The sequence below is a fragment of the Oreochromis aureus genome, linkage group 10 (genome assembly GCF_013358895.1).
Source record: "Oreochromis aureus strain Israel breed Guangdong linkage group 10, ZZ_aureus, whole genome shotgun sequence".
Lineage (NCBI taxonomy): Eukaryota > Metazoa > Chordata > Actinopteri > Cichliformes > Cichlidae > Oreochromis > Oreochromis aureus.
This window is the reverse complement of record NC_052951.1, coordinates 5,117,071-5,143,064: the sequence shown is the minus strand read 5'-3', so window position 1 is coordinate 5,143,064 and position 25,994 is coordinate 5,117,071. Positions and strand designations below refer to the sequence as shown.

The 25,994-nt window shown below is 40.5% G+C and overlaps 1 protein-coding gene across 3 annotated transcripts; it reads left to right on the top strand.

The window, feature by feature from the left end:
* The first annotated feature begins 400 nt into the window (after window positions 1–400).
* On the top strand, window positions 401–23,080 carry robo4 (roundabout, axon guidance receptor, homolog 4 (Drosophila)). Of its 3 annotated transcripts, none has more exons than XM_031738503.2 (19): window positions 401–677; window positions 2,189–2,509; window positions 4,871–5,028; window positions 8,469–8,589; window positions 8,772–8,910; window positions 9,205–9,332; window positions 10,694–10,809; window positions 10,897–11,128; window positions 11,211–11,332; window positions 11,794–11,965; window positions 12,079–12,276; window positions 12,408–12,450; window positions 13,780–13,892; window positions 15,770–16,096; window positions 16,187–16,264; window positions 16,448–16,595; window positions 18,916–19,146; window positions 19,320–19,663; window positions 21,965–23,080. In XM_031738503.2, the coding sequence occupies exons 1-19, from the start codon at window positions 620–622 to the stop codon at window positions 22,144–22,146; spliced, it is 3,231 nt and encodes a 1,076-aa protein (XP_031594363.2). In that variant the 5' UTR covers window positions 401–619; the 3' UTR covers window positions 22,147–23,080. The 3 variants fall into 3 exon arrangements, with proteins under 3 accessions (XP_031594363.2, XP_039474595.1, XP_039474596.1); XM_039618661.1 differs by lacking the exon at window positions 21,965–23,080 and adding an exon at window positions 20,790–20,822; XM_039618662.1 differs by lacking the exons at window positions 401–677; window positions 2,189–2,509; window positions 4,871–5,028 and adding an exon at window positions 5,590–5,767.
* The last annotated feature ends 2,914 nt before the right edge of the window (window positions 23,081–25,994 follow it).

The window sequence follows — 25,994 nt, the reverse complement described above, 5'->3', positions numbered from 1 at the left end:
AGATTCATTAGATAGTAGTTTGCTTCAAATAATGTAGCGTTTAACTTTCTGTGGTCAGAAAAGCGGAAACAAACCTTGCCATTTTGACTACAAATTAAAATCACATGGCATATTCTTCATAGCTAAATCCATAGAAGAATACAACTAAAATTCAGTTATTAATAGATTTCCAAATAATAATAATAATATTTATTTCTATACTAATAATAATTTCTATACTAACATTGCCGGGTTTTTTCGTGGTCTTCCCAGGAAGTTGATTCTGTTCACCGAAAACGGAATGTCCCGATGAACAGAATCAACTTTCAGGGTCGATTGAGCGTGCATCGAGACCTTTCATGGTTTTACTTTGAAAACCTTTCCATCAGGAAGCTAAATTTCACTGCACCTCCCAGCTGTGTAGAGTCGGGACTGCGAGGGAGTAATCGTTATAGAGCAGTAATTAAGTTTAAGATATATATATATATATATAGTTGCGGTAACTTTAAAACAAACAAGAACAACAAAAAACCCCTCAAATGGAAATTTTGTGAAAATGAGGTGTAAATGCTACGTAACAGGTTTGCTTTAAATTAAATATCAGAGGAAAGTACCCTGGTTGTTGACTTGGCTGCTCTGAATGATGATGAGTTATTTGCAGAACATATTTCTACTCGTGTTTGGAGTTCTCCTCCTCGGTAAGTACTGTTGGAACTGTTCCTGTTTGAAGTCAACTAAACAACCTATGTTAGAAAAGATGGACTTTTAACTGTAATGTTTTACTTTGACTCTTTGACATGAAATGAAAAGACTAAAAAGACCTAACGTAGAGTTTTGAGGGGGATGTTTGTAATACTGCTGGGTCTGTGTTAGCACTGTAAAAGACTGTAAGTCAATTAAAGTGTCAAAGTCACTAACAGACCACACAGACAAGTTCCACAAAGAAGTCTAATGGAAAATGATCTTTCAACCGATTTGTTGTGTGACCTCTCCTAATGAGTTTATGGTCTCAAGTTACTCACCAGTTTGAAGTGTACATATATGTATGTATGGATGTGGAAATCCACATCCTGTCTGCATTGTGCTTCTGCTGCAGTAGCTGAATGGATTTGTTTTTTAAATATAGTCACAATTATAATGAATCTGTTGCCAGCTGATCTTTGGGTAAACCTCTAACAGTTTATAAATTGATAATGTGTTCCCCAGCTTGTGCAGCTTGTTTGAATGGAAATATTGGTGACGTTCAGGAGTGCCCTGATTACAACCTGCCTCCTAAGAATAAAGCATTTTAGAAATGTCCTGAGAGTGTTTTGGCCATGACATGCTGGTATTTTGACTGCATCCTCCCTTTGCTCTGAATGTGAAAGGGCACAGTGACAATGAGGCTGGACAGCTTATTGTTAGCTGTAATGGGAAGCATTTCCGCCTATAGTAAATGAAAGAAACAGCTCAAGAGGGACAAGAGCTGTTTTGTTGATTGTCCTTTCCCATTTCAGACTCCCAAAATGTTGGGTCAGATTAAGATAATATTCAATTTAGATGTGAATTAAGTTTCCCGTTTTTCTGATTATTTTCTTTAAATATAGCTGGTATAAATTACATTGAAACCATGTGTATTTCATAGTATAAAATAAATAAGAAGCAGTGTCTGTGCTGTAACTTGCCTTCCCAAACCTTGCTAAGCTAAGATGATTTAATGATGTAATTTAACACGCTTATAGGATTTTGTTTCTTCCCACATTTTAAGTTTTCAAAAGTGAGTGGTAAGTGTCTCTTGAAGATGGTCTTTTGTTCTGTGGCGGATGTCCCGTTGATGAGGGAGTTCCCGTCAGCTTTTGTTGGCCTGGATGTTCCTGAGAACCTCTGACTTCCACTCCTGTCAGGAAGCTGATCACCATCTGTGCACCGTCTTTGGTTATCCAGTCCCATGGGAAGCTCAAACAATGGCATTCCATTGCGACTGGCTGCAAATACACATTATTTGTTGGTAGCAGAGCATACGTTTGTTTGTTGTGGGTTTTGCTAGTGACTGGAACTCAGGGGTGGCGATGTGTAGGGCTGAGGGCTGTGGTTTGGTTCTTACAGAGAAAAGTGCTGTAATTTCTACATAAACCAAATCTCCTGTAGTGAAACACACAGAAACAAAATCAGGAAATCAAAGCTAAAATGAGCAGCATTGCTTAACCGATTCTCTCTTTATCCTCCTCAGGTTCCAAGGTTCGAGCAGAAGAGACACCTCCCCGCATTGTCCACCACCCCTCTGATGTGGTGGTGAAAGTTGGCAATCCCGCCACCCTCTCCTGTCGCGCTGACGGAAGCCCGAAGCCAACTATTGAGTGGCTGCGCAACAATCAGCCGCTAGAGACCGCAAATAGAGAGCTGCAGCCGATGATCCTTTCAGACGGGAGCCTCTTCTTCCTGAGCGTGGAAGGGGGAAGGCAGAGGCAGTCGCATGAGGGCGTCTATACCTGTGTGGCTAGGAACAGTGCGGGGAAGGACACCAGCCGTAATGCATCGCTGTTTATCGCAGGTCAGACCGTTGTGGCTACTCATAGGACCTGCTGTACCACAGAAAATATTTCCCTACAGGGATAAAAAGAACTGTCTGTCTAACTGACAACTAAAACACTTTGATTAGATTAGTCTTTTCATATACCAGGCTCCACAGAAACATGATGTGCATGAGGTAACCAATCAGAAGAAAGTTGGCTTAAAGGGTGTTTGGCCTCATAGATAAATGAGGGTCTGCAAGAACATCTGGTGTCTGCGTGTATGTATGAATCATGCAAAGATGTAGTCCTTAAATAATCATATAGTAGTGCTTTAATTTAGCTTCACATAAACAACTACACTGTAGTCATATTTCGTATGTTTTTATTTTATATTTTTACAACGTTTCAATAGTTGTTTGCCTATAACATGAGTAGTAACAGCCTTAATAATTTATAAAATGCATTTAAAATACAAGACCTGTGAAGTGCATTACAAGCCACCACACAGCATAGGAACATTGAATTAAAAGCAACATAAAGTTAAATGAAAACCAAAATGACACTGAATGTTCAAATATACAAATACTGAAAAAAAAACTGAGAATAATAATAAAAAATAACCACTCAAAGTATAAAAACTGGAGTCAAATTTTTGCATTAGTTTTAAAAATGCAAACTCAGAAAGCATACTTCTTCTTTATAAGAAGTCTGTTTTTAAGGTCCAATCATGTTTTCTTCTGTTGTGTGAACATCGGCCTCCCGGAGGCACAGAGTTCAAATGTTCATGACCAGTGTTGGTCAAGTTACTTGAAAAAAGTAATTAGTAACTAATTACTGATTACTGGGCCACTGGACACCGTTGGAAAATGTGAAGGAGGTCATGCATTTTGGACTTTATCAGGATTTTACTACTGATAAGCATCTTGCACACAGTCATTCACATTAGAGTAATGAAGTAACAGATAAACAATTAGTTCCTTTTGTTTCACTCTCTACTTTATCAGTGTCTGTTTTTTACAATGTGTCCAGTTAAAGACATAAATAAATAAATAAAATAGGATATTTTCTTTGAATTAATGAAATTAACTAAACTTTTCTCTAATGTTATGCATTTATTTCTTACAATTCAAGCCCAACAGTCATGCTGACAGAGTCCTTTCATTTACTACAGCATCATTTCTTTATCACGTAGAAAAACGGCATAGTGAGAGACGCTGTTGAAATTCCACTATTGTTTCCTTCTTATATTGAGATATGTCATGGACTAAATGTGCAGACAAACTTCTTCACACTGCAAGAAATGGGATTTTCACGGGTCTGGCCCACTTTTGGGCGGTATGTGTAAAATTAATTTGATCTAGGGGGTTTATGTCTATATTTTTCACATAGTTTCATTACTGAACCAGTCAAAACACATTTCCTGTCTCCTGTTCTTGTTTGTCTCTAGACTTATTTCCAACTCCATTTTTAGCAAAAATAGCAATCAGTAATAAAGTGCTTTAGCGGCTGAGATATTTGATATGCTCAGTTGCTAAAGCAGTTAATTGACAGTAGAATTCCTTGCAAGCACATCAGCCTTATTTCCACCGGAGAATTCTGGGTCTTTGAACATCAGAATGCTTTTTAAGCATCCATTCTCTAGTCTCGCCCGAGTACAGACAAGTGTTTGGCTGGATGCATGCATCGTAAAAATAGTTTGTAGTTGCGCTTATAATTTGTCATTTTCATAATGATATGATTTGATATGATAAAAATAATAGATAATATCCTTCATATTCTGGCGCCTAAAATTGCAAAATGTCACATGGGTCAACTGTCTGATTAAATAAACAGACTAATATGATTTCTGTTTAAATGAAAATTAATTCAGAGTAAATAAAAAGAATAAAATGTGTTAATAAAGAAAATGTTAAAAATATTGAGATAAAACAAGTTTTATTATAAAGTAAAAAGCAATAACACTGAAGAGGATATTTCCCCAGTCAGAGGATGGTCATTTATGGTAGATGTCTGGTTACTTGGAAAAAAAGGTTCAGTAATGATGAGTAAAGCCCACAGAAAAGATGAATTGGAGTTGATGGGAGCAGTGAGACACATGAATTTGTCTTGCTGGAAATGTTGCAGTACAGAGAGGAAGACCTTGCACAAAGGTTTCAGACACATTCACAAGCTCAAACTGAGAGAAAATACACTGCATGCTTGTTGCATATCTTTCTTACATGCGAGTGAGACAAGGCTGTTGAATATGAGGAAATGTGGAAATGTTACCCACTGAGGGTTGGACAGGTGCAGAAATAGACATTTTATCTCATGCAGATAGTTTATCTCTCAGTGTATTCAAAGATCCTTTATGGTTACAGGTCTCAGGTAAGCTTAACCTGAACTCTCTGATGTTGCAGTGTTGCAGGAGGAGTTCAGTGTGCAGCCCACTGATGTGGAAGTGGCAGAGGGGGAAGTGGCTGTTTTAAGCTGCAGCCCCCCAGTGGGACATCCGGAACCTAATGTTGTCTGGAAGAAGGATGGGCTGCCCATCAGCAGTGCTGATCATCATTACACTGTGAGCTGTCTGCCCATAATGAATCTATTACAGCTATATAACCTGTGTAAATATAGAATCGTACAACTGTTTGAAATGGAACTTCACAACTATTAACAAATGCAAAGGGCACCATCACATGATGTTTCCTCTTAAGAACTTGCACTCTGACTTTGAGCATCCACACCTTTTTGCATGTTCCAACCTTTTTAATGCACCCTGAAGGACCTCTTTTAGGGCAGTTTCTATGGTAGGAAAAAGCTGGATCCAAATTGGTGAATGTCAAAACAATCCAGTATCAGTGTGAAATTTGTCATGTCGGCTAAACCAACAAAAAGCAACACAGCAGCCAGCTCTTGGAGGAATTCTCATCAAATTGACAACAATATTACATTAGTTTGACAGTAACGCTCTAGAGCAGGGGTAGGCAACCCTGGGCACGCGTGCCACAGCTGGCACGCGAAAGGTTAACTGATGGCACGACCATAGCTGGAGTGGCCATCAGGCATTTGCCCGGTATGCCCGATGGTGACTTTTCGTTTTTATGGGCCGATGATTTTTTTTTTCTTTTGTAATGGTATAAACAATGACAGGTGGTGGATTGGCCAGATGCTGGCTGATAAGTAAAAATAACTTTTTGTTTGGTGGTTGCTATGGCGGAGCTTGCACAGAGGCCATCAGGTGGATGAGGGAAAGGGGAGGCAGGAGGAGGAGGGGAGACCCGCGGCGGCCGCTGGTCCGAGTGTCAGGTGAACTTCAGGTAAGAAGTTATGACCTGCAGTCTATCTGGGTCAGATATAAACCAAGTTTAGGTGTAGTTTATTTTCATCGTGCTAACTTTTTACTGTCAGTTACAATAACTCGTACTGCGTACTAGCTAGCACGATGGAGTTTCTATACAGCTGGGTGGGTGCTATGATGTTGCTGATAGTGAACTTTATTTTATTCATAAGGTTAGTTAGTAGAGTTGCCAACCGTCCTGTAAAAAACGGAATCGTCCGTATTCAGAGAAAATATTACGCGTTTCGTATTGAGGTGAAAAGGAACGCAGTTTGTCCCGTACTTCAGCTAGAATGGAAAAAGACACAAAGCTGGAGTTATTCTGCGTCTTTACGCTGTCAGCTGCCTCTTCTCCTCTCATTCTCTCCCCCTCCCTCTCCTGTTGCTCCTTCAATCATGAAACTCATCAATGATCAGCTGATCGGCTTTTCTCTCTTGTTTGTTTATCGCCCACTTTGCACCAGAAAGAGGAAACCAGCGGATGTCGTGCTAAACAACAGCAGCACATTTAAGCGTGATAAGCTGTTGTTAGAATTTATTTAATATTAATTTCTAGTATCAGCTGATGTTTGCTGGAGCCACAGCTGTAAAAGCTGCTGGTCATGATATCGGTTTGGATATCTTGTGAGAGGGAAACATGAAGATGAAACCAGGAGATGTCCTTACTGAATCATCAGAGCTGAACAGGTGATGGAGAAACAGGTTTACCTTTTAGGTGACATGGATGAGTTGAAGGGAAGTTATAAACTGTTTCTGAGAGACAAATAACACCAGGATCCTTTTCTAAGTAGGTGACAGCTGGTAACTGTGCAGGGGCGGGTCTAGCAAAGTTTTGCCAGGGGGCCAGGTAGGGCATTAACAGGGAAAGGGGGGCACAAAGAAATACTTTTCTTTCTTATTCTCATTTAAAATGTCTATCGTTTAATAAATAATTATCTTAATCTTACAATCAAAGTTTTTATCTGATGTAAAATGTATAGAAATCATACATATACCAACAAGACAGTGTACATCACTGTCACAAAAGCGTACAATCATTCAAAGGCTTTATAGCTTTTCCTATAATGGTGGGCTGGTCTCTAGTCAAAATGCCTGGGCCGATTTTTTGTCCCAGTCCAGCCCTGGGCACGACACGCAGTGAATTAATCTGAGAAGATGCATTAAAAAATAAATGGCCGGGCCAGCGGTGCACATCGCAAATTAGTTCGCATAGACTCATTAGTTGTGCCGCTTCTTAATGACAGTATCTTAGCTAACAACCCCAACTACCAGATTCAACTTGTAATTGGCTAAAAATAACTTAGCCTTAGTGAGAGAGATGTTGCTAGCTGGCAGTTTTTTCAAGCGATGTTGAAATTTCCACATTCCAACACTTCAAATGCTTCAGGAGCTGTCCGCTCAGCGCAGCATCAGCACCACGTAAATACATGGATACATCCGTAGACTCGAGACAGAATTCACAATGGGTTTTCGGGACTTTCAGGTGTATGGACCAATGTTTTCTTTTCTCATCAAACCAGAAAGCTTTAATGAGCAGCTGGATTTGTCTCGCACTAACTGGCTGGACACAGAGGACATTGAAATGCAGCTGATTGAACTGAAAAGCTCGACTCTATGGGGGTCAAAATTTGCAAAACTACGAACGCAGCTGGAATCCACAGCTGTGCATGTTCATGGAGCTTTCATTTTCACCTGCTGGACATCACTACCTGACAAGTTTAACTGTCTTCAGAACATTGCAGAGGCCTTATTGACAGAATTTGGCTCTACATATCTGTGTGAGTAGATTTTCTCTCACATGAAGAGTGTCCTCAGGTAGCCGTCTGAATGCTGGACACTCGGAGACCTGCGTCTCTGAGTGGGAGACCAGAGATCACATTAACATGTGTATCTCTGTATTAACAAATATGCCATATTGGCCCAGTTTATTTTTCTTATCATTGTTGTGAGGAGACCATAAATAGCATTTGCATTTTCTGTTGTACAGTTCATTTGCTGTTCTTGTTATGGATAAAAAGTCTTTTTTGTTTCAAAATAGCTGATAACTATTCGCTGATAGCTGCCAACATCTGCGAACAAATATAATTCTATAAAGTTGTTCTATATAGTGTGTAACTGTTAATATATAAATTTATTGCTAATGCAATCATATGGCACATTGACTTCTGAAGAAATTTTAGATGGCACTCATCATCTGCAAGGTTGCCTACCCCTGCTCTAGAGGGTAAAAACGGATCAGATGAGGAATACTGGCACTGAAATCAGCCTTGTAGATGCAGGTGCAGACATCGCTGTCAGATTAACATAACACCAGCAGCAGGAGGTAAATGCATAGTTCTTAAGGTAACAGTTTTTGCATTGAGAATATTAATGGATTGAATTCAATCACTAAAAATCACCATTGTATGAAAAAAAATGGAAATAAGTTTTGCGTGTGAAAGCAGGTCAGTATAAATCAATTTAGCTTTGAGGTCTAAAAAGTGCATGCTTTTACATTTCCAGCAGGGAGTGACTCCTGGTTTCACAAAGAAGTCTGATGGAAAATGATCTTCTGGCTGTTTTGTTGTGTGACCTCTCCTAATGACTTTATGGTCTCAAGTCACTCACCAGTTTGGAGTGTACATATATGTATAGATCTTGTGTGATTTCCACATCCTGTCTGCATTGTGCTTCCGCTGCAGGAGCTGAATGGGAAGCTTATCATCGCTCCTGCAGAGAAAAATCACTCTGGTGTTTACGTGTGTGTAGCCATCAACACTGTGGGGGAGAGGGAGAGCAGGGCAGCTCGACTCTCTGTGCTGGGTGAGACAGGAACTGAAAACAACTCATCACTGTGTTAGCATCGCTAGTCTCCAATGTAATGTCAGGATTCCAAAGCAATATTACCCTCTGTAAGATTACCCTGTGCAAGTTTTCCTTCTGCAAACAAAACACTTTGATACATGCAAAGCATAGTTCTGAGTTTCTCTTCTGTTGTACTGCAGCCAAGCCCGTACTGGTGCTGAAGCCAGAAAACGTATCAGTAAGAGCGGGAGAGTCTGCCCAGTTTTACTGCCAAGCTAAAGGTGACCCTCCACCTGCTGTAGTCTGGAGCAGAGAGCAGGGACCACTGCCCAATGGCAGGTAATATAGACCCCTTTCATATGGTCACTGGTTAATATTCATTTATGCTTTATGGGTGTGGAAACATTGCAGATTGTGGCGATCTTAAGTGTTAACATTTTATGTAAGACAGACACAAAACACCAAGTCCACATTATTCTTAATCTTTGTCTACATCGAGCTGTTAAGTTTATTCAGTGCAGTTACTTTCCTGATATGGAGGCTTGTAAATAAAACCAGTTCTGCTACGTCTAAATGTCGATTCGTTTAGACAAGATAAGGGGGAGGTGAAACTTCAAATCCATGTGTGCACAGGTACATCGTAAACCCGGACCAGACTCTCCAGATCCATTATGTGACAGCCCTTGATGCTGGGAAGTACACCTGCACTGCTCTCAATGATGTGGGCGTGGTCACTGCCAGCGCACAGCTACTAGTTGAAGGTGAGGTTACATGATAATGCTGTTAAAATATATCTGGTGTCGTGTGTTTTACAATCACTCGATGAATGTTAAAAACACTCTGCTTCAGAGTGGGCCATCAGAATGTTTTCCTACTATTACTCTAAGTGTAGGAAATGAGTGCTTCCTTCACACAGTGACATTTCTGTTTTACAGCAGTCAAAGCCTCAGTTTAGAAATGATTGTTATGATTTGATATGCTGAAAATAATTCATTTCATCATGCGGTGTCTACGACTTTAGTTGTAATCTTCTGAATTCTGTAATTTAGACATGATTGTAGTAAGTCCACACTTGGGAGGTAGGTTTGTGATTATTATTATTATTCGTCTTTGTGCAAAGGTCTGCACATGAAGGAGAGAACAGTTATTTCCCAGAAACTGCTGTAGGTTTTTTATTAAAACAAAGTGACATTATATACAGGATGCAAAGGCAGAGGTGTTTTTCATAAATTAGCTGATTTGGTCAGTAAATAGCTGGAGAATAGCAGAAACGTTAAGCACAGCTGCTCACTCTGGAGTGTAAGATCTTATAAGCTGTGGGCGTGCTTTGCTGCATATATTTGCATTTGAATGAGTTGAAGCAGTTTTTAAAACTCGTGTTGGCGTTGTCCATGACAATCAACTTAGTTTTTTTGTCATGGAGTACCTGTTGTCTAACCGAAAAATAACTTATCAGAATTGTATATGTAAAAATATGATGCAAAAAATACCTTAGTTCAGCTTCAGACATTATAATATGCTCACTTGCACATACTAGAGTGCTTATGCATGCTACAGTTGTAGATATTTATTTATCTCATACACCTTTCTTAAACAGCTCTCCATAAAAAAATATCATCTTCTTTGCACTGTCCAATGCACCTGCTGTAAAAATGTTTACTCATAGATTTGAGCAGTTAATGGAAGAAACCAGTGAGTGAACCATGTGAATCATATGCTATGGTCTTCATAACTGCAAAGTCTCAGTCCATCTGAACAGCTGTGAGGGTTTAGCGATCTCCACTACCGTCATCAACACACCAAATGAGGGTGAAGAATGATGTTTATCCTTTTGTTAGCAATTGAGGGATTTGAAGTATCAGTGGAAACTTTATGAATCTGTAATGTAAGTTTAGTGTCTTTAGGCAGTGGAACATGTTTGTGTTCAAAGAAACCTTGCAGTTCTATGTCAGCGGTAGATTCTTGCTGTGTGAGTGAATTCATGAAACAAGTGTCCTCTAGGCTAACGTTGGCTAGTGAATTTTCACTGCACAATCTGGCTAGCAACAGAGAGGTCCTCACACACTGCTGCAATCATCTGTGGTTAATGCAATGGGTTTGAATAAACCACTTGTGTTTCCAGAGGCTGCCAACACTAAGCAGAAAGACCTCCACAAAGAGCTGTCATCCCTGCGTGTGATTCTGGAGAACGTCACCATTAAGGCCCCTGGTTCTAACATGTCCTTCGTACAGTGGAAGGTAAGGGAAAGCTGTTTCACCACGTTTCAGAGAGAATGTAGGAATATGGCACGTACACAGTCCACATTGTATTTTCTTCCTGACCAGCTCCAGTCCCTCCCAGCACAGCCGCATTACCTTGATGGCTTTGAGGTTCTGTATCGCTCTCTGCTCACTGCCAGCTCAGACTGGGCAGCAGAGAAGGTGACATTCCCCAGCTTCCAGGCTCAGGTTGGCCCCCTAAAGAGAGGCTACAAGTATGATTTCAAAGTTCGGCCTTATGGCAGCGGCTTATATGGGAGGGAGAGCAACACCCGGCACCTGACAGTTCCTGAGACAGGTGACAAAGGTTTTTACTTTATCTTTTTGATGTGAGAATATTCATTGCGTTTTGCTGGTAATAATAAGTGCTCTGTTTACAGTGCCCAGTGCCTCTCCTCGGGCTGTGTCAGTAACAGTCAATCATGAGCAGAATAACACCATCCATCTGAGCTGGGAGCCTCCTCCTCCTGTAACCCACAATGGGATCTTACAGGGATACCAGGTAATTACAGTAGGACAGCACGACATAGTTATCTGCTCAGCAGACTGTTGAAACCCTCAGGGAAACATAAATCCTTACAGAATGTAATGAATCATGCTGGAGTCATTTTAAGAGGGAAACATGGGATTCGAACAATCCTGCATACAAATATATGGAGGAATTAATCAGCAACTGGAACAGGAAACAGATTAACCAATCACTGTGCACTAAGATTCTGAGGCAAACTTTGTGATGGAAGAAATGTCGTTGTATTGCAGACATATTAAATATTAAATAAAAAAGAGCACATGGTTTTTAGTAGGAATGTTTTATTCTGTTATAACTGGAGTTACTGGTATGTCCATGTAGAGCAGCTGATGAATTGTTTAGTGATTAAAGCTTTATCCAAACAAATAATTTTGATCGTGTTTGAGGTGGATACAAGCTTCAATCTCACTCTTAAAGGTGCAAACTTTCTTCAGGTGTGGTGTGTGGAGCCCGAAGAGCAGCAGTACCAAAACTGGACGGTGGATAGTAGCCAACTGAGCCTTCATATCTCTAGCCTCAAACAAGGGGTACAATACTGGGTCACCATAGCGGCAGTCAATGGGGCTGGAGTAGGAATGCTGAGTGACCCTCATGGATTTGTCATCAGTGAGCAATACAGCTGTCAACTTTTTATTTCTGTATCAGGACAGATAAAGACTAGCGTGTGTTCTCAGACTGGGTTGTATTCATTCATAATGTGCTTCCATTCTGTTGCTCAGACTCACAGTTAGGTGGACTACCTGAGTCAGATAGCCAGAGGCGGCGTTTGTCTCCGGTCCTGGCCTTTCTTCAAGACCCCGTGTTGATCGGCAGCATCGGAGCCGTCTTGTGGTGTGTTCTGATGGTTGCAGCAATCTGTCTCTTCAGACACCACAGCAGGACCGGTCAGCTGATACCAAGACCTGGCAAGGCTAAAGGTATGAGTTTATGGCTTTAATGTTCACCAAAGTAAAAAGAAAAAAACTGAATCTCCAATACACCCACAAAGGCTTTGTGTTAAACAATAATACGCATATTTTGTTGATACTGTATCTTCCTTTATTTATAGGTTTGCGAAGACTAGCCGGTGAAGATCTCATTATAAAACACAGGTAAAATGAAAAGAAGATGCATATTTGATTATGTTGCAACAATAAAGTGACAGGAATACATCTGAACCACTAAAAACAAGTGTGGATGAATCAGCTTTACGTTGATTCAAGTAGTGTCTTGAATTTATACAAACCACTTTGAATTATAGTCAGCAAGTCGGCTTTTGAAGTGTTGGCAAGACAGCTGGTTAAATGTATTACATTCATTCTCTTAGATGTTTGTTTACAGACAAAAAACCACCTGCTTTTAGTTGATGGTGCATTGAAGAAGCACAGGGATTAAGCAGTAGGCTGAACAGAAGCAAAATCAGTTTTCACCACCTAAAAGTATTCACCTGGAAAAAAAAGTTTAGGTAAGGTAAAGGAGGGAATATCTTTACTTTTTGGGGGGGTAGTGTAGGTACAAGGTAGAGCAGGTCTTCTGCCTATCGGAAGGTTGATGGTCAGAGCCTTTACTCGACTAAGCATTCTTGGACAAGATACTGAACCCTCTGTGATGTGTTCATCTGTGAATATTAGTGAAAAGCGCTCTGGTAAGAACCAGCCAGGACTTTCCTAAATCTATCTGTGTGAGCTTTAGAGGCACAAGATTCCTTTGATAGACTCAATACTTTACACAGGAATTACTGAGCGACCTAACCCTTCGAAACATGAGCATCACAAAATATCATACAGCAATCACCAAATGGTGTTACAACTTTTAGTAGAAAATAAACTCATCAACACCTCAATGGCTGCATTCACTCTAAAAAAAAAAGTTCAAAATTGTTGAAAGTTAGCTTCATGTTTTGCGCAGCATGTATTTTTCTGTTGCCTCCATCGTTGCATGGTTCTGTGCCAGTACTGCTGCCTTCTTATTCAAACTCGGGGTGTGCCAACCTCTGACATGACTATGGATAGGTAGATAATAGAGCCCCACTGCTTCTTATATAACGCTTTTCTACTCTGAGCACTTAAAGTGCTTTAACTCGCACAAGCACTTCTTCTACCAAACATTCACACGTATTCATATGAAGCAGCTCTGGGTTAGTAGCCTGCATGCAGACTGGAGCAGATCGAACCTGCTTCATCCTCCCCTCCACTGTCAGAGCTGACACTCTTTGTAGTGTTTTGTACTATTCAAAAGTAAAAAGCCATTTGTTAACAAGAATTCCACATGGTAGAGAACACAAAGTGAGATTCTTATATAAATATTATATTGTGGAGGTAAACACAGACGACACGAGAGCTCTCGATTAATGATGTTGCGTGTTACAGCATAAAAACATCTCTAATATTTGACATTTGTTTACAGCAAGTTCATTTTGGTTTGATTCGGTTTCTCTCCAGGATGGCAGCTCCAGATTCACCGTGGATCCCCGGAGGCTGGAGACCTTCTTTGAGTGAGAAGTACCATGACCTATGGGCCCAAGGTCAGCATCACCCAGGAATCCGAAGCACCAGTGAGTATGGACTGCAAAATAGTAGACTGATGATGACTTCTTTCTCCCTCAAACTGTTGTCCTACAGCAGACCTGACTAGATTTACTTGTTTAGGTTCATGGTAACCTCTTTAAATCCACCAAAGAGATGGTGACCTGTCGAGGAAACACATAACAGTAACAGACTGAACTAATTAAATAATACAATATATTACACAGTTTACAAAATATGAGAAATGGCTTTAATATAGGGGCAGCACGGTGGCACGGTGATTAGCACTGTTGCCGCACAGCAAGAAGGTCCTGAGGTCAATTACACCATCAGGCCGGGGTCTTTCTGTGTCGAGTTTGCATGTTCTCCCCGTGTTTGCGTGGGTTCTCTCTGGGTACTCCGGCTTCCTCCCACCGTCCAAAGACATGCACTTAGTGGGGATAAGTTAATTGATTAATCTAAATTGCCCATAGGTGTGAATGCGGGAGTGAATGTGAGTGCGAATGGTTGTCTGTCCCTGTGTGTTAGCCCTGCGACAGACTGGCGACTTGTCCAGGGTGTACCCCGCCTCTCGCCCTATGACAGCTGGGATAGGCTCCAGCCCCCCTGTGACCTTGAAAAGGATAAGCAGAAGTGAATGGCTTTAATATATACAAATAACTCAAACAGAGATGAAATATATATGATTGATATTCTGTTTTCACTGTAAAAATCTTCTCCATCTGCGTTAAAAGGATTCATATTACTGCTGGATATGTTTAAGAGTTAATTTTAAGTACTTTATATTCTGTTTAATGTTCAGCATCACATTTTATAATGCATATTTTTGTATCATGGCTGTCCTTTGAGCACCACATACAGTATCTATGGAAAAAAAGTATAGTGTAGAATTTTTCAGTACATTAAAAATATTTTAAATTGTATTCAAATGTATTAATAACAACAGAGCAGATGAATTAAAAGGTTTGAGTCGGTGTGTGACAGGGTTAGCTGTCAAAATCTATGTGGGGAATTAAAATATTAATGAAAAATGAAGGTGGAGCGTTAGCACAACAGGTGGGCAAACATTTAATTGGATGTTAATTTGAAACTGTTGTTTATTTGCTAATGCAAGCTGTGTTTTCATACAAAGTGCAGATCCTAGCTGATTCCAGAGCAGTGACAGCTGAGCCAGTATACTTTGTGCTCAGTTTCCAGAGTGCATAAGCACAGCCTTCAGCAACAATAGCTTAATGTAGCCACAAGATGGCAGTAATGTAAAGACTGGATCCAAACATGGGAGGAGCTTTATGGCAGCACTGTTTGAGATGAACAGACACCTTTATGTAGTGCTTCTTTTATTGACCATCTTTAGCTTCCTCACATCCACAGCCATTTTAGAATCTCCAGTTAACCCAGTATGCATGCCTTTTCACTATGGGAGAAAGCCAGAATACCTACAGGCCCAGGGAGACCATGCAAACTTCACAGAGTTGCAAACTCCAGTTTGGGTTCAAACCAGGAAGTGACACTGCTAACCACTTTATGGCTGTGCCACAGGAAGCTGCAAGAAGGGAAAGCAGCAGCAAGACCCAGAGTAGAACAGAACAGGCCTTAATGAGCACAGTTACTACAGTGATTAGAAAGACAAAGCATAAAAAGAAGTGCCCGGGTGGAGATGGTTGTAGAATAGCTTGAAGGTGCTACATCTGTAAGATTCTTAGGCATCTGTGTGCAGGCTAAAGCCACTCAGATAGTGCATCTTATATAAGATTTGACAGCTGTGTTTTTTCAACTCATTCCTGGGATTACTGCCGAGTTTGACTTTGTGGCCCAATGTGTGAAATATAGAAACCTTTTAAATTTGCAATTTGTGTTGCAGCCTTTTGTTCTACTTGTGTTCTTGTAAATCTCTCTGTTTTCTTAGGCCTCCCAGTCTCATCCAAGAAGGACAGCAGCTGCCTGGAGTCGACTGTTCCCATTGTGACCGATAGCTGCGGTGTCTACGGCACCTTTTATGTGGACCTCATGGGCAGTGGTCTTAAGACCTTCAACAGTCCGGGACGTGTCACTAAAATGTCTCATGGTTTGCCCCACAAAGAAGGAGCCGAAACTATCCAGATATTTACTCACCCTGCCAGCAAGCCCTCACCCATCATTAGCAGGGAGGCTCTGCCATGGAAACAGGCCATACGACCCCAGCCCAAGATGGGTGTGCTAAGGGAATCATGGGAAAAGAACCACAGCAAGCAGGGTGAATATGGAGCAGTGGATAGCTGGAAATGTGGTGTTAATTTATTTCCTTCTTGAGTAACGTGAATTGGCCAATTGGTTTTCTCCACAGAGCTGCATGCAGTGAGCAGTGTCCCTATACTTTCAACAAGAACCCAGGGACATAGTCGCATACCAGCTCTCCAGCACGGTACTTTCAATCTGTGTAATTAAATCATTATTGTCCACAAACTTAGTGGATGCGTAAGAAACATTTTGTACACAGATCAAACTTTTTTGTAGTCCCGAAATTTAAAATGATGCTTATAGAATCTGAAATAAAAGGAATTATTGGATAATTATACTTTGCTATGGTTTGCTATGGTGTATCCAGGTGGACATCCAGACTGCGGTAAACCTGTGGGTTGTCCTCGTCTGCTGCATTACTCAGCATCACTACATCTTATGGACATGCTGCTGCCCCCTCCCCCAGTACACACCGAGGACGCCACTGACACGCAAAGCCTCACCTCAGATGGAGGGTGAGATAAACACTCAGACTGGGTGTTAGAGGGTTGAGTGGAGATATTGTTCTGGAAAACGTAGGTGTTGTGTAGAAGGGGAATAATGAAAGAAAACAGATTTAGTAGTTTCTGACTCCTCATCAGCAACTGAAAAATTAGACTTGACAATGCAGGTTTTCAGATAACCCTATAAAAACCAGTGTATACGTCAGTCTTTAGAATAGTTTAGCTGGCATAAAGGTAGTATATTATCTATATAATACAGGACATTTCCTTCCTATAGAACAGTTATAATGCAGACTAGCTCCAACTCTCAGGCAGGCTGTGAGTTTGTTTGTTCAGGTACTTTTGAAGAGTAACAAAAACCTCTGTTTTTGTAACCTCTCCAATTCCACTGATAAAAACAGAATGTATTTACTAATCTGTAGCAAACACTAGCTGTCACTGTCACAAAGTGATGTGAGATTAACCTTAATATGACCCTCAAGTCAGTTTGGGACACACTGTTCAAACTCTGAAATTGTTAAATAGATGTGATTGTGGTTCACTCATTTGGACAGTAATATGCTTTAGTTTTGTCACAGTGGTAACTTTGAGCCATCTGAAAATGTTAGCCAGCTAAACCAGAATGAAAGACTGAAATTCAGTTCAGTTTTATTTACATAGCACCAGACGACAACAACAATTTCCTCAATTCACTTTATGTTGTAAATATCCTACAACAATACAAATCCTCCCACATTCTCTCATACCTCCTGGATAAGTCCTGCCCCTCTGGTTGCAAACCATTACAGTAGTGTATATTTTAATATTTCTTCCTATACAGTGTTTCAGTTGTTTTATGGAAATAACTAGAAGAAATGTTTTAAAAAAAATCAAGCAAAGTTTTCCTGCTTCCTGCCATGTATCTTCTATTTTTTTAGCCTTCCATTAATGGGCAGCGATGACTTAGACTTCCGTCCTTTGAGTATGTTTCTGTCCCAGAAAGTGCCCACTTTAGTGGAAACACTTAAGGAGAACAATGATAAGGATCCTATTTGCAGATAGTTTAAAACACAGGAGACAAGAAGATTGCTAGTTTGGAAGGGTAACCAGTAAAGTTGTCATTAATTGATGACACCTTGTATATTTATAATTGTGGTCGTTACTGATCCCAGTACTTCCAGTAATTAAGCTGCCTGATGCAGAACATTTTGATAATTTCAAATACTTGTTTATTTTTGTAGTAGTCTAGTCTGTTTTAGTCTAGTATTGAAGGACCTCAATGTGTTGTTTCAGATATTGGTTTGCATGGACATACATGAGGATGAACTGATTTATTTTATTAGTTAAAGGCTTCTTTGACATCGTGTCACATATTAAAGGATTAACTCAAGATTTCATAATTAGGAAGAAATTCACTAAATTGTCGAATAGAGTCAAATATTTGTTTGTTTGTGTTAATTTGCAGAAGTCAAACGCACAGATCAATGTTCATCTGCATGTTAAAGAAATCTTTTATATTCTCTGTACTTGCTTACAAAGCATTACACTACATCACTTTGTTGCTGATGGTTAGTTACTAACAGACATACCAGGTTCTTTTTGCCCTTGTACTAGGTACTCGCTTTGAAACATAGAATAGTTTAACCTGGTGGTCTTTTCTTGTCACTGGCTTCTTGTGTTCTCTGTTTAGCACGTTGCTACAAGTCACTTCCTGTGTAGGAACCCAATCACTATGCAGAGCAGAAAAGTCAAAGCTCTGAAGTTTTTTTTTCTTTTATCATATTTGAATGGTTATTCTTTACATGTAGTTGGTAGACTGTTATGTATAGAAAGGCACAAAGATAAAGACAGCTAAGAATAAGCTTATTGGCATGAATAGTGTTTGTGTCTGACCTCAGCAGGACAGCTGAACTCTTATATACTGTAGTTCTGTCATGTAGCAAACCTCACTTTATATATATGTTTGTGAATTGATTAAATAAAGGAGATAAAGACAGCAACAACACTTTTTATGAAGAAGTGGCGGTTCACTTTATTAACTACGCACATAGCTATTTAATGCCATTTCACATTTTCATAAATATATTTTATTTAAAAAAAACTTCCTGTGACTATGAATTGCAGCTACGAGCACTTCTAACCTTAATAAAATCATACATTAAGTCTTACAAGATATATTTTGTTAAGCTTGTGTTACGTTATGTTTAACAAAATGTGAGGAGAAAGCATAAAAAACAGTGATACCATTTATACAGTGTGATGTATACAGTGGTTTCCTGCATTTATAAAGGTTGTTTGACAGGAAAAAAAAAAGACACAAGTCTTACATGTCTGACGTTTGTGTCTCCCTCAGCTCTAGTCGTTCCACAAAGCTAACAATGGACATGGGCTCTCTTCAGTCAGTGTGTCCTGCATCAGGCCCCCATGGACAACTGGGACCCAGCAACAAGAACAGCTGCCCATCCTACAGCCACCTGTCCACTGCATTATCTTCTGTGTCACAGAGTAATGAACAGGGCAGCACGCTGACAGCACAGGAAGCTGCCGAGTACCTGGAGCTCACTCCTAAACCAGAGAGATGCAGGTAAAGCAATAACGACGCCATTTACAGTCAGCACTGAGCAGAGGTGAACACTATAATGACTATTCTATGATATTATTCTGCATGTCAGCTTAGTTTCTCCTGTATGCAGCCTACATACAGATACATGCACAGTTACTGTAGCTGACCATTCTGTCTGTCCTTTGTGTCAGCAGTGCCCTGCCAGAGCAGCGTCCTTCCCTGTCCCATCATTTTGCCTCGACGCTGAATTACATCTGCCGGCCAACTCGCTCTGCTCAGGTGCAAGACACCTTCACCGAGCCCGAACCTCCATTAAATAGTTTCCGTCGTGCCTGCCGTCAGAGCTCGCCTTCCTCCTGCTACAGTGAATGGGACAGTTCACTGTGGAACACGATCAGCTCAGTCATGGACAGCAACCTGTCCAGTGCCCGCACCAGCCTCATCAGCTCCGTGGACAGCTGCTACACTAATGACAGTGCCAACTTTGCTCATCTCCTGGCCATGGCAGCGGAGAGCATGAGCGGAGCCTCTTTGTCAGGTAAGCAGGGGAAATGTCACTTTTGAAATAGAAAAATCAGTTGTGGCAAAAAAATGTTATAAAAACTTCAGTTTTCATGAGATGATGGTGAGAATGAATGAGATTTAACTATGCACAGTATATGTGAGCTTTTTTGAATGACCAGTTAACCTAACCTCACAGCACTTAGTGGGGTTAAGTTATAAAATACTTATAAAAATACAATTTAAAAAACTACAGAACTCCAACAAGTGGTCCTTTTTTTAATCTGCTACTTTCAACAAATTGTAGTCCTGAACCATCAGTGTGTTCAGTGTTGTCAACCATCTCTATTTTGTCTGTGTTTTAAACTCATTTACTCACAAAAACATTTGTTTTTAAAAAGTTTATATTTTAAGAAAACAGTTTGGAGGCTGCTTTCCGAAGGGTTCGTTTTAGTTTTTATAGTAGCAGGACAAAAGATACCTAAGGAGAAGAAATACCTAATTCAGCATAAACTGTGGCTCATAGTTATTACTAAAGGATAAACAGACTCATGTTTATGTCGTACTTTTTAGTTCATTCATTCATTTAGCACTTTAGTCTATGCCTTAAGCTTTTGCTAATTATTAGACGCACACACTCTAACAAGTGTGTGTCTCATTTTAGCATGTGGACCCGAGGAAACAGGGGATCAAACCACAGACCTTCAAAATAATAGATGGCCAAGTGTACCTCCTGAGGCACAGTGGAGCCCTGTAGCACTCAGAACTTATTCAGAGCAGTGTCTCAATACACTGACAAGTGTTGTTAGCAAGTGTGTAACTCTTCGTTGGTTTGGTTTAGTTCATTTCTACCAGTGACTCCTCATAACCTGCTCTATCCTTTGGAGTATTATTATTTATTTATGAATGATAAATAAACAAAGATCAAATGATTCAGTTACTAAAAAAAACACTTTGAACTTTGAAATGATAAAGTGTAGTTACCAACTGATGTGCTGTTGTGTCATAGCACAAAGGTTCAAGGTGCCATGTGCAGAATCACTGATTCTTCATGTGACATAAACAAAGCTGTGAGCTGTTGCTTTTAGTCACTATTGAAATGGGTGAAAACAAACAAGCGCAAAACCACTAACGCTGTTGTAATTGCCACTTTCTCCCACTAGATGGGGCCTTTCATCTATGAAAGATGCTCTATGGTAAGGCAGGCCAGCGCTAAGTTGGTATGGAGGGTTACAATGTTGTGAAAATGCTTTGGAAGTAGCTTGGCCTCTCTGGCCTTCTTCGTATGTTTCTGGTGTCTCACTGTGTGCAGAAATGTGTCTGAGCAGACTTTCTGCTTTGGTCCATGTGCCTCCTGTGCAAAGACACAAACTCATTCAGTCTAATATCTAGTGGCACCAGGCAATTACTTAGGGACCTTTCAGCAGATTGAACCTCCAGATGAGTCATCTACTTCCCTCTTTGTCAACTCATCAGTCACCCTGCCCTCCCTCTGGGTCCGTGCAGCTTTATTCCACTCACTAAACTCACTTTTGGCTGCGCTCTGCCTTGGCTGATTTTCACAGTATGAAAACCCTTGAAGTGGCTTCTCTGCAGCTGATTATGTTCCCTCACAATTACTCCGAGTTACTTTGAGTACAAAGCTGTGGATCACATGCAGCCAGCTGACACCGAACCGTACCCGTTTTTAACATTTGTGCAATGATGGAATCAGGTCATGGGTTCATTTTATTATATGTCAAGTGAAATTTTTTGGGTGTTCAGGACATCCTATCAGTTGTTTTTTCAGTAACATTTAAAATATTTTGCTTTTCAGTTAGCAATAAAAAAGTCTGTGCAATTAAGTGCACACACAGGTTCAGTGTACTTATCTGAGACCGAGCTTGAAGGGTACAGTGTGGATTAATCCTAAGAAAACAGCAGGAAGAGGCTTGTCACAGATTGGTGCACTTTCACACTCTCACATTAATTGGCAGAGCCTGTATAGCTTCAAGCCTTCAGCTCAGAGTCGTTTTTGTTTTTTTTCTGGACGTGAGCTCGGAGCTCTTTGAAATTTGTTGCTACCACTGGACTGCACAAAGTGGTTGGTGTGAATTGGCTCAGTTTGCTTCAGAGCCTCAAACAAATTAGAAAAGTTTTATTTTCAGGGACAAACTGCTGCTTCAAAGAAGCTTCGAAATGTTCTTTTCACCCCTGAGAATCATCATGAAAGGTGCTCCTCAGAGGGCTTGAAATGTTTACTCTTGCTTCTCCGAAAGGCAAATACAGTTTCACACGCACACGCTCAGACGCATACTTGATATTGAAATGTCAACATGTTGTCCTCTCCTGTCTTTAGATTTCTCTCCGCCTGCCTCCCCTCTCAGCGCCTTGTACCCATCTTTCCATGCGGAAGGCGACTCATTCGGCGAACTGGAGCCTGTTTCTGCGTGGGATTGGAGCATGGCCTGGATGGAGGAAATGGAGGCCCAGTACGCAGAACACTATCCTGGCAGAAACACCAGACCCTTCAACAGTTAGGGACTCTGCTACGATGGTGACTGCAGATACACCTCCCAAGACCAAGGGACAGACACTGATCCATTCACGTTCTCGGAAGTGTTGGTAACACTTACGCGGTTGTGTTTATTCAGGTTTTTATTTTTGTTTCTGTCCTATCTGGTTTCATATAGCTCATATATGTACGGGACACCTTCGCAGGCAGATGAGTACCTCTCCTTTTTTAAACACTTCTCCCCCATTATCTCAGGGTAGCATCCTTGAAATGACTTCCACGGAGTCAAAGAAGTTCTCTTTTTTCCTTCTCTACATCCTTTCCTCTCATTAGAGAAACAATAATGAGATACTTCCCTCAGGATATTCTCACCCAGTGTGTTTTGAAAAGGCCAGAGAGATGCAAAGGCAGGATGCTAGACAGTCAGAAAGCAGTCATTAGGCAGAAATCCTGTGCTAGAGGTTCCCTCTTAGCACATGTCTGTATTTTTTGCAGGATATTTTATTTGGTGCTGAAGTCGTATGAGACAGAGGATTTCACTCACTGATCAAACATGTGTACATATATATATAAATGCAGCATATTAAGCAAATGTTATTTAAAGAAATCCAAGACACTGCATGTCCTGAGTTTATTGTTGTTTTTATAAGCCCTGTTTGCAATAAGCTATAGGTCATAGATACAGAACTAGGAAAAAAAGTTAAAGTAATTAATCGAGTTAACTTTTTATCACCAAATACCTGGAACTTTAGTAAGATTTGAAGTATTTGAAATGAAAATGCTGCGTGCATAGTTTATTCTTTTATATATGCAGGTATTTCACTAATTCTAGCAGAAATGCACTTGTATTTTGAGCTTTATTTTGTTCACATTACATTGCAGATGGTTTTATAGTTTGGAATAAAATAATTTTATTGATGGAAAGCCACAAGAATAAGTTGTGAAATAAAATCATTTTTCTACTCGACAATATTTCACTGAAGCTGCTTCTCTTTTGACGCTAGTAGTAAAAAAATCCAGCTAAAATGATCTTCATATGCTCGTTAAATAGTATATTGATAAAATTGTATTAATACCAATACCATTATTGATTCTGCTTATTGCTCCCCTCATTGATTCCTGTTCACAGACACATTACAAACACTAAAAGTCTTGCTGTGTGCATGTCCTCAGCCAGCTTCGTAAATTGGTTCTTAGTCATCAGAAATTTGAGCAGCCCGAGTGTGAGTTGGCTAACACAAGGAGTATCTTAGACTGCCCCTCTTTGGCCTGTGGGCTGGATTTTTAATTGACCTCCTGCTGTTCTTCATAGCTGCGCAGAGCAGGGAGGGTGATGTATAGAACTCATCTGTTTGGCTTGAGTAACCAATAATGCTGCTCTACCTGATATTGGCTTCTAATTACAAAGCCACTGAAGAGAGTAATTAAAGCTTAACATGTCTGTGTTTAGATGGGAACAGGAAGAGTGTAATTTTTAACTCTCCCACACTCTTCCTGTGGTGTCTCCCTGGAGATTGTGGGGATTATGTTGCAGCATTTTGACTTGATGTTTCAGTCAAAGTTCAGCTAAGTTGACAAGGAAGCGGATTTCCTCAACGACTTCTGGATGAAGTCGTTGAGGGTGAGTTCTGGATGAGTCAATGGAGCCACAAATCACAGCGTGCTCCTTTTATTTGCTTTTTCAAATGTAACCCACGCCTGTATCTGTGTTGCCCTGGTCAAATCAAACTGGGACTGCAGAAAGCTAAGAGCCATTTTGCTGTCTGTTCCATTTCTAAGCTGCACAGTAGCAAGCGCGTCAGGATCAGAATTAATGTGTGGGGTTTGAAGAAAAAAAGTGTGGGGCATGAGGCACAGGGATCATTATAGTGTTATAGTGTTTCCTTTATGCAAAGAATGGGGAAGGCTCTTTATTCCCATCCTAAAATCTAAAAGCAAGAAGCTGGAGCTCTTCTCATGTCAGCCTGCTTGATTTACTGTCAGATAAAGTGCAGCAGAGCAGCAAGCTAAAGCAGGCTGAAAAAACAAGTAATTAAGACAAAAAGCAGACTTTCGAGGACCAAGCTTTAAATGGTGTTAAACTCACAAAGCACACATATGCAGGACTAGATTATGTGTGTGTGTGTGCCTGCCTGCATGTGTGTTTGTGCTAGACTGCCAAAGGGATTATCCTTCATCTGTCTCCCTCTCTAAAGACCATATGTTTTCTACATGAAGCCCCCAGCTCCACTGAGCAGCACACACACACAGCGACATAGGCAGGAACACATTTCTTGGTAGAACAGACCACACACTACTTACATAGTAATGAATCAAAGCCTACTGTATGTTTTCTTGTCTTATTAGCTCACATTCACACACACACAGGCACACTGCCTTTGGGATTTGTGCATCACAGATTTTGGCCCATGTCAAAATACCAGCTTTATATAGCATGTCAGCAGACCAATGACCCATATTAGACATGGCCTGTAACCATACACACACACACACACACACACACACACACACACACACACACACACACACACACACACGTAGATTTACAGTATCCCTTCCCTGTAGTCTGTTATTTCATTTTAACAAATGGATAATTACCATTCTAAGACCAGACGTGTAGACACAGGCAGAGTATTATTTGCTGGATTTCTAATTGTTTTACTCTAGCTGCCTATCAAGCATCATGGGATATGAGACTACCATTTGTGTCACATGTATTTGTTTTACCAGATTATGTCTAAATCCTCAGTTTGAATCCATGAATCCATAGCCACATTTGGATCCAGTTACAGGACCGAGAGCTTAAACAATACAATGGAGCCTTATTGATCCATAGGGAAACAAGATTCATTTACAGTCATAAAAAAACAGGACAGTAAAAGAGAATGTACACACAACACAAATGGAACCTAATGTAAGGAGAAAATAGGCATAGTGATAATACCGGCACAGTAATCACCCAAAAGTACATTTTCGAATCATACAGCACACTCACCGCATATTGATTTGATAACTTGCTTTCATAAGCAGCATGTGCCTGGGGCAACACACACCAGCTACAGCGTTTGCACGTGTGTGATGTAAACCTGCTCTCGCTGTCGCACAGACAGCAGCTCAGGTGGCAGCGACGCACTCATGCTGATTGACAGCAGAGGTTGGCTGTGGTGGTGCATGCTAAAGTGGTAATCATTCAATTAACTGGAAATCAATGGCAGCCATATGGGTGGTGTGTTTCAAGATTGCTCTGTCACTCACACCGCTACCCTCGCGTGCACACACGCACACATTTCTGTCTTTGTGAGTACCCTCACTGACACGTCCTCACTTTCAAAGCTGCTGTACAGTACAACAACAACACATGCATCCACGTTTTCATATTTACTTGCTGCGTCCTCTAAAACCTTCATATTTCCATAATGTCATGAGAAAAATAGAAAAAACAGCTCACAGCTTTCATTCTTTTTCTTTCTTTTGTGCCATTTCCCATTTCTTGGGGTTTTGTCTGTTGTTTGCTTTTGTCTGGTACAGTGAGACTGTGAATATATGGCTTATAAACAGTTATATGGTTAAAAAATACATGGGGGTGAAATATTGATCATTTTCCAACTTCCCCTAAATGTTGAATGTTCTCTCACATATACAAACAACACACACGTCCTACTTTCAGTGAACTAGCAGCCTCCTTAAAGGCTTCATTTTAACTCTTCTATGGCTGCATCACATCAGCCAGCGAGTCACTAACATCCATCTCTGCTGTCACAAAGCAAATTAACATGGAAATTGGTGTGTTGCATTGTGGAAGATGGGAATGTGGCTTTTAACGACGCCATCCCCTTTCTTTTAATCCTTCCTCCTTCGGTCGGTGGCTCTGTGC